The 8,699-nt window shown below is 61.3% G+C and overlaps 1 protein-coding gene across 6 annotated transcripts in view; it reads right to left on the bottom strand.

Moving 5' to 3' along the window:
* EP400 (E1A binding protein p400) overlaps positions 1-8,699 on the bottom strand; it is a 97,764-nt gene that overhangs the window by 46,270 nt on the left and 42,795 nt on the right. For all 6 annotated transcript variants that reach the window (XM_077763566.1, XM_077763561.1, XM_077763563.1 and 3 more), the window contains 7 exons: positions 7,397-7,533; positions 6,421-6,590; positions 6,003-6,177; positions 5,778-5,914; positions 3,588-3,774; positions 1,980-2,146; positions 471-640 (listed from right to left, as the gene is read on the bottom strand). In XM_077763566.1, the coding sequence (XP_077619692.1) occupies positions 471-640; positions 1,980-2,146; positions 3,588-3,774; positions 5,778-5,914; positions 6,003-6,177; positions 6,421-6,590; positions 7,397-7,533 (1,143 nt within the window). The remainder of the gene's footprint in view (positions 1-470; positions 641-1,979; positions 2,147-3,587; positions 3,775-5,777; positions 5,915-6,002; positions 6,178-6,420; positions 6,591-7,396; positions 7,534-8,699) is intronic.

Raw genomic sequence — 8,699 nt, 5'->3', positions numbered from 1 at the left:
CGCTGCAATCGATAAGGTTGGTTTGTGCAAAGCCGTTAGATGCTCTTCATGAAATGCAATGTTTTAAACCCGAATCTCAGAGGAGCAGAGCAAACATCTCCTACCGTCTCTGGAGGGAGAAGCCCTCCCTGAAGAGAGGGCGGGGTGCGGCCTACAGGGGGAGAGAAACCTAANGCACAACCCTGCACCCGCGCTTCCTCACGCAGACGAGAGCCTTCTCCAGGGCACCTGTGTGTCAGCACGCCCACAGCGACTCAACCAAGACCGTGACGTCTTGTTCAGGGGGGAAAACTCCAGTTTCAACAAACCAAAGAGCCTGAAAGTCACAGGCGAGCTACGCAGGTCTTCGGCAGAGCCAGGTTCCAGTCCAGAGCCACGGCCGCCCGTCCGGAGGGGGCCAGGGAGGCCGAGGAACTGCATCCACAGAGACCCACGGTCTCACGGAGGGCGCGCCAGCATGCGAGGCCTACCTTTCGCATCTGGATTTGCAGAGAACGTAGCGATCGGTGGCCGTCCTCGCACGTGGCCCTGAGGAGTGGCGGTGGCTGCAGCGGAAGCCGCTGTCCGGGGCGGGTGCACGCTGGGGAAAGCCACAGTGCGACCCTCGGGCTTCTGGCCGTACTGCACGGGCTGAAACAACCTGGCGAGAAGGCATTTGTGCCGCTGAGACGCGGAGGTGCCCCCCAAGCCCCCAAGATGACGACAGGCCCACACCCGGGGCAGCTGGAGCGAGCTCAGCACAGGCATGGGGAGGTGTCAATCACCCTCAGGACACAAAGTGGCACCATCTTCCCTAAGGTCACGGGACACAGGGTGAACGTGCACATCTAACGTTCAGAGACCACGATACTATTGCTCAGGGTGTGCACAGAGCGGGGGCTGGGGGGAGCCACCTCCAATAGTCAGGTGACAAGGCAGCACAGGTCACAGTGGAAGCAGTACAGGCGCCCTGAATGCGACGGGATAAAACCACAACAGGGGACCACGCCCGCGGCGACTGCACGAGACAGGCTTTTATGTTCCTTTTACCTGAAAAACTGTAACAGCGGGAAATCTAGATTTTCAAGCCCTGTGCAACGCCGCAGCGAGAGGCCGCAGCGAGAGGCAGCCAGGAGAAAGCCACGACACGAAGCCAGGGTGGCCCTGAGACCGGCAGCTGTGCTGGTCCGCCATGTGTTTAAGGGAGGGTGGCAGACGGTGGTGGGCTCTGAGTCCCCGGGCAAGGCAGGTGCACCACAGGCAATGAGAATAGGTGCCAATTTGCAGAACTGGCCCCTTTCTCCCTAAGTTCCCTGTTTTCTTGCTTCTTTCTCGTCTGCAGCGCAAGCACGCGATTTTGCGTATTTCCAACTTGCTAGATTTAACCTGCGTTAAACCACTTGCTTCTACTTCATCATCTAACGTGTTCTGCCCTCCCAGCCATGTGGCACCTGCAAAATCAGCTCGGATGTCCTTCAGAGGTCCTTGTGTCAAGGTCAGGGCCGGAGCCCTCTGCCCAGACCCGGGTCCCCCCACCCCCAGCCACGCACTGCCCAAGACGGCGGCCACCACAGCACGCACTGGACAGACNGTCCCCCCCTCCTCCCCACAGCCCCCCCCCACACCACAGTGCTGCTGAACCACCATGACCAGGGTGTTCTTAGAAGGGCATAGGGCTGCCCCGTCCGACCTCCCCAGGGACCTCCCCAGGGACAAGCCACAGACTGCCCACATGTGCCATGTGCAACGAGCTACCCCCACAGACACCAAGGACACTAGGCCAGCTTCCAGAGGCAGGTGACCCAGTAAGAGGGTCATGTTTCTTCCCCATTGCCACATGTGGGTGTGGGTCCTTGTGTAAACTCACACCACACACCCTAAGAAGTGAAGGGGCTGGGCCCTACCAGGAAGGGGGATGTCACCAACCCTACGGCTGACCGAGGGCCCCCCAGGACCCAACCGGTCGCCTCGGGGAGGAGGCCAGGCTCCGTGCCACGCACCTGCTGGGCTTCAGTCTGAGCGCCGTGGGTCTGACCGACGGGAGCGGCGCAGTGAGCAGCTCCTCCATGACTTTCCGCGTCACCTTCTTCTTACACAGCAGTTCTGCCTCGTGACGAGTCATTTTATTCTCCAGGCCGATAAGATCAAACATAGAGAGATCTGCTTCCTAGAAAGAAAAAGGGAAGAGTTTTACTCCATGAAGCAGGAGAAAATGGAAACCCAAGCACATCCCAAACAGGACAGCCGGGTCCTGGTCAGCCACACTCCCCGGAAGGCTCCCCAAAGCCATTCGAGGGCTCAGCAGGCTGCTGGACCACAGCATGCCTCAGTTTCCCAGTCAAGACCATCTCAATGACAGTAGGAACAGAGAAGGCAGTGCTGAGGGACAGAACGGACTCAGCAGAAGAGAGGAAAAGAAGAAGAGAGAGAGTCTGGACAGCGTAAGTGCCAACACTCATCAACAAGGGGAACCTGGGGGGAGACAGCCCCACGTACTGAGGAAGCAGAGGCCGGCACGTGCCCCATCACTCGGCCCAGAGCCCTGGAGACACGCGTCGCGCAGGCGGGAGCGCAGCCTGAGTCTCCAGCTGGGGCAGACCACCGACCTGTGCTCTAACGAGGAAGCACGCCTCGTGCCCATCACCATGTTGACAAGGGGGACGGACAGCAGGTGCTGGAGAGTCCCCCGCACCCTCGCACGTGCAGAGAGGACGTGCCAACCGCCTGGCCACCCCTCAAAGGGTTAAATGTGGAATAGGCACGTGGCCCCACAACTGCACACCTAGACGTGTGCCCGAGACACACGAAATCCGTGCTCACACAAAGCTGGTCTGTGAGCGTCCACAGCAACACGACTCACAGCGGGCAAACCGTGGAGGTAAGCTAAGTGCCCCTTAACGGACGACCAGGTGAACGGGCCGCGACCCACCTGAGAGGCAATACCATTCAGCCTTGAGTGTGAAGGAAATTCTGACATGCGCCCCAAGACGGATGAACTAAAAGCACGATGCCTGATGAAGTGAGCCAGCCACAAACACAAAAGATGGGGGCGGATGGGGTACTGGAGTCTTGGTCACGGCTGCTCGGTGACCTGAAAAGTGCCTGGCACCTAGCAGAGCTCAGTGCTCGCTGAACAAGGGAGGGAAAACAGAACGTGGCCGACACCAAGCTCCTGGGACGCCAGGCACACCGTCAGGCTCCTCCCGTGGATTCCACACACGGTGCAGGAAGTGCTTGACTACGCCTGTCCCACCAAGGGGGACTCAGCCCAAAGCCCCCCAGCCAGCGTGTGGGGTGGGGGCCGTGCGGAGAACACCAGGGCCCTGTAAACACACGCACACGCAGGAGCAAGACCTCACCCAAGGCCTGAGACGGCCTGTAATGGGCGCTTGCCTAGGAGCTGCCTGCGTGCGTCCCCAATAGGTACCTGCAGTAACTCCCCGAGCTCCCCTCAAACAGCCCAACATGTGGTGCGAGGAACCCCCCCGCCCCCACCCGCAGCTGTCAGACTCGGGCTTGTCCCTCTCCGGCCGAGGGCAGGGAGAAGCACCTTGCAAACCTGGCGCGGCCCAAAGGGTGTCTGCCACAGATGTCAAGAGGACACGTACCTTCCAGGAGTCTCCGTCAAGCGCCTGGAGAATGAGGGAGGCGGAGCGGTACTGCAGGGGCCCTGCCGTGTAGGAGGACTCCGGGAGCCGCGGCTCCACCAGCCCAGGGTGGTTGCAGATGCGCTGCAGCCTCAGCAGGATGCTCAGCACGTCCACGAAGTGCCCGCTCTTCAGCGCTTCCTGCGTTCTGCTCTCGGGGAAAACAGCAGCACAGCCGTTGGCGTGTGCGCCATGCCCATGTGGACTGCACCCACGCGTTCTCACCACGCCTGGCTAATAGTGCCTCAGCTCCGAACTGGCCTCCAGGCGGTTATGACTCTCAGACCCACTTACTGCTCTCTCAAAACCCGCCAGGAGGCCAGAGCGCCAGCAGTGAGGGTAGGAGGGGCGAGCAGCTCTCCAAGCCACCTCTCCCAGGGGAGGCGACACTCTAAACGGGCAGCAGTGATGCACTTCCATTCTGAGTGCCATGAAGAAAAGGTGGGCACCAGGGTGAGAGCACCTGACCCAGGAGAGGAGGGACCCCCCAAGGGGATGCCAGCACCAGCCCTGCAGCCACGGAGAAGGCAGACACACAGGCGAACGCAGGAACCACGGCAGCTGAAGACCTCCAGGGTGGGGAGAAGCCGTGGGGGAGGGAGGGTGGGCTGGTCCTCAGAGACCCAGGAGCAGAGGCAGCGGAACAGAGGGGCGGGTGGCAGTGAGGACGCCAGGCTTCCAAAGGAGCATCAGGGTGATAGGCTACTGGGTCTGAGAACAGGAAAGTCTACAGAAAAGGTGCTCTGGGGACGCCCTCACGAGACCAATTCTGTGGCACTCAAGGGACAACCGAAGCAGCGGCAGGAGAACACGGCCAGCAGGCGTGCTGTGCCGGCAGTCAGCAGAGCCCCACACAGGCCGTTCTCGGCCATGGCCACGCAGGGCGGAGACAGGCACACAGTCCGTATGCCAGGCTCCGTAGAGCAGAGGGCGGGTGGGAAGGAGGGTGTGGAAAGTGCCCCCTATCTGCACAGGGCTGCTGCAAAGGACACATCTCAGAAAAAAAGGCTGAAGCACAAGAGAGGCCCAGGACCCCAGAAACAAGCCCCCGGAGCGGAAGAGGCGGACACGGGCAGGTGTGCCGGGCTCCCAGGAAAGGGGACATGAGGTGTGCCGAGGAGAGGGCGCGCCGGAAGACAGCAGGGACACACGTGGCCTGCCACAGAGTGACCAAAGCGAAGCTCAGAGCCCACTCGAGGACCCCAGATGATCACATCAACGTGCAGCGAGCACACTGTGCTGGTTATCGGGCACTAAAGTGGAGTCAGCCACACGTGCGCTCAGCACCTCCTTTTCGACTTGACAGATTTAGGGAAACAGAAAAAGAGGTGCACAGGGTGAAAAGGAACCATCGCTTCCTGCTGCTCCACGAGGAACAGAAGCCACACAACGGCCCAGGTCTGCGGTCGCCAGAGTCCCACGTCCGCAGGCAGGACCAACATCCCCCACCAGGGCAAGCCCAGCACGCCCACGGCCCAGACGTCCTGAGGGCGCCGTCTGCTCCTGGCAAAGGACAGATGAGGACCGGCCTCCCGCGGCGGGCACGCCAACGCCCTCCACGGACCCTGCTCTTTGTAACCCAAAGTCAGCACCCGGAGGAAGGAGCTGCCTGACTTGGAGGAACGTGGCCGGTCGCTGAGGCACGGCCGGGGCACGACTCCACGGCTCCTCTTCTCCCCTGGACGCTCACCTGACCGCGGCATCACCGATGCCACCTGTCAGGGACTAGGATGTTGTGCCAGGCAGCAAGAACTCACGCTTACGTTCTGGCTTAAAACTTTCCAGAACTAAGCAGGACAAACAGGCAGGAAGGGCAGGGCCATCTCTTGAAGGCTCACTGCAGGCCTGATAGCTCTGTAAACATGAGGACGTGGCGCGCACAACGGTCTCAAGAGGAAACCGTGCCCCGCTGGCCCAGCGGTGCGAGGAAGGGCCACCTGAGTCCCACCGAGACCCGCGCTGCAGCCTCGGGGCGGCGTCCCGGTCACCACTTGTCCCCCACGGCGCAGGAGGGGGCGAGCCACCCCTCGGGCCGTCACACCCCGAGCTGCTTGGTCGGAGCGTGCCACCCACGCGGGCCTCGCCTGGGAACGGGGAGCAGGGCGGGCACGGGGCAGAGGCCACGCCCCCCGCGGTCAGGGGCCCGCTCACCCGGGCTGCAGGATCACGTCCTCGTACAGGGCCTTCTGCCGGCTCGACAGCCGGCACTTGAGCACGTGCTCGTACTTCCTCGTCAGCTGCTTCTCCACGTCCCTCTTGGTCCTCCTCAGGATGAAGGGCTGGGTCACCTGGAAAAGACACGAGCGCGCCCGTCGCCTCCCTCCCGAGACGACCCGGCCGCACCCCCAGGCGCCCGGCACCGCGGCCCACGCGCACCCGGTGCAGGCGGATGACCACTTTGTGGTAGTAATCCTGGTTCTCCTCGCTCGGGGCCCTGAGCGGCGGGTGCAGGTAGGGCCTGGAGATGCCGGGGATGAGGAAGTGCACCATGGTCCACAGCTCCAGGAAGGTGTTGTGCGGCGGCGCGTCCATCAGGAGCAGGCGCTGCTGGCTGTGAGGAGAGGCCACGGCTGAGCCCTCACCTGGGAAGCTGGCTCACCGCCCCCGAGGTCGCAGAAGGACAGGCACGGTGGCGTCCTGGAGCTCGGGCGCGCGCGCGCCCTGGGCCCCGCGGCCACACTCACCCGCCGAGGGGAAGGGAACCCCGCGCGGCCAACGGGCAAGTCTGCATCTGCGACCGCCCGCGTGCTCTATGTCACCCAACCAGAACCCTTGGGGCAGGAGAGGGTCTGACCTCTTCAGAGTGAACACGGCCTCCCAGTGCCTCTCGGTCATGCCCTTGACCCGCTGCATCTCGTCGATGACGAGGCACCTCCACCGCACACGCGAGAAGGACGCGCAGCCTCTGAAGAACTGCTTGTAGGGTGCGACACACACGTTGAAGCTGTTGGGCTCCATCCACTCCTGCAGCACAGAAGCCCGGCTTCAAGCACACGCCTCCCCTGCGGGCACACGGCCCAGCGCCCCATCCCACGACCCTGGTCCTCCGGACCGCCTGCCACCAGCGCCCACAGCGTGGCCGGGCCCAGCCTCACGACCTCTTGCTCTGAGAGCTAAGGTGCCACAGACGCCCTTAAAGATGCCGTGAGGCACTAAACTGGTCCCAGAGGAAAGGTCACCACGAAGAACCACGGAGAGAACCACTTTTACATCATCTGCGGGGACACCGCACGCAACGCACTAGGACATCCACGCCGCAACCAACTGCATCACAGGCTTTTTAAAAACAAGCTACCGACCAGTCGGTAAGAGAACATGTCCCCGAGCACTCGCTTTTCCAGTGAGCACTACTACTCAACACCACGGTCTAACGAGGAAGCAAAGCGTTAGCTTCAGTGAAAAGCAGTGCCGCCTTGTACACTTTCACTCAGGATCCAGTGCTACACGGCACGGGGCGGGCGTCCCGGGAGCTGGCCTGTGTGTCAACAGAGCCCCAGCGAGTGTTCACTGCACGTGACTCAGGGTGCACATGGCACGAGCTCTCACCGGCCTTGTGCTGCTCAGGGCTCTGCAGGAGGCAGGGAAGGGATGGCCCCTGATGCTGGGCACAGGGGTGCCGTTTGCGCAGGGGCTTTTCTCACGGGGTGTCTGTACATTCAGGGGGTTCCAAATCAGGAACCACGGGAAGGCTCGCCTGACACTCCAGAATTGGCCCTTCCACAGACCCAGAGCATCCTGTGCGATGCGATCCCACGCGTACACCCACCTACCTGTCTCTTTGCTCTCAGCTCTCTGTGGCTGCCCACGTACAACAGGGTCTTGAGCCCGGGACACCAGCGCTTCAGTTCGAGCTCCCACTTAAGGATGCTGCAGCCTCTCACCACCACGAGATGCGGGCCCCAATTGCCTATATGGGAGAGAAGAAACAAAACCTTCTTGCGTGACAAAAAACCCCACCTGGTGCCAAGTGGGAAAGCGTGGCAGGCACGTACACGTACAAAGTCCCTGGGCGTGACGCCCAGGCATCCTCACAGCATGCAGCAGGTGCCCCTAGACTGGAGGGACTCCGGAAGCTGCCAAAGGAGAACCGGGTAGAGTAAGCGCACTGTGGACACTGGGCAGAGCTCTCCTGTACAGGGACCCTGCTCAGGACACAAGGGAGCGTGGGACCTGGCCACCGGACCACCCCAAATCCTCCATTTCTATCTCAGTCCTCCGAACGAGGTTTTCAAGTATTAGAATAATACGCACATAACGCACGCCAACTTCTGTGCTATAAACGGAACGTAAACCAGGTCAGAAGGCGAAAACAGTAGACTTGGGGAAATGCCACGCAGTACGCACATCTGCGGCCAGTACTGGCCCGGCATACAGCGTCCCCTCCAGTTCCGGGAGAAGCAGCGCCCGAGAGGAAGAGGAACAAGAATGAAATAAACACTTCACGAAGAAATCCCGCAGGTGGACAACAGCTCTGTGCCAGGCGCACTCTGCCCCGGGCAGGCGCACACCTGCGCCCAGCAGGTACGTGCTCCGCCCCGAGTGCCCTTCCCCCACCAGGAGAACCAAGAGTTTTTAAAGACCCACATTCCGAATGTGGTTACGCTTCTGGTTTTCGGCAGGAGCCTTACTTCAGACTCAAGCGGGCACCCGAGGTGGGCCTCCCGCTCTGCTCACTGCTGCCCCTCACATGCGGCACAGGCGCCACGCGAGTACCGAGAGAATGAAGCACCAGCTCATTCATTCATTCAACCGATGCAACAAAAGCCCCCATGATTGCAGGTGCTGCCTGCTTCCAGTCTCTCACGACTACAAATACGGTAACCAGTGCTCCCTCTGCCTCACGACAGGAGACTGAGGCAGGGTGGCGTCCTGAGGGGCCACCATCTGTCAGAACCTATTGAAAGCTGAAGCCTCTAGCACGGGGGTAAAAGCCAGAACTGATTAACACCAGGAAGTAAGGAGCCCTGACTTCGATCCATTTGTATTTAAAGCCTGACTGCGCTGGATCAAGCTTCACAAACATAGGGCAAGAGGAGGTGTATGTGCGCAGTGGCGAGGGGAGCACGCTGAAGG

This window comes from Crocuta crocuta, unplaced genomic scaffold (genome assembly GCF_008692635.1).
Source record: "Crocuta crocuta isolate KB4526 unplaced genomic scaffold, BGI_CrCroc_1.0 scaffold114, whole genome shotgun sequence".
NCBI classification, from domain to species: domain Eukaryota; kingdom Metazoa; phylum Chordata; class Mammalia; order Carnivora; family Hyaenidae; genus Crocuta; species Crocuta crocuta.
This window is presented reverse-complemented; position numbering and strand designations above follow the sequence as displayed.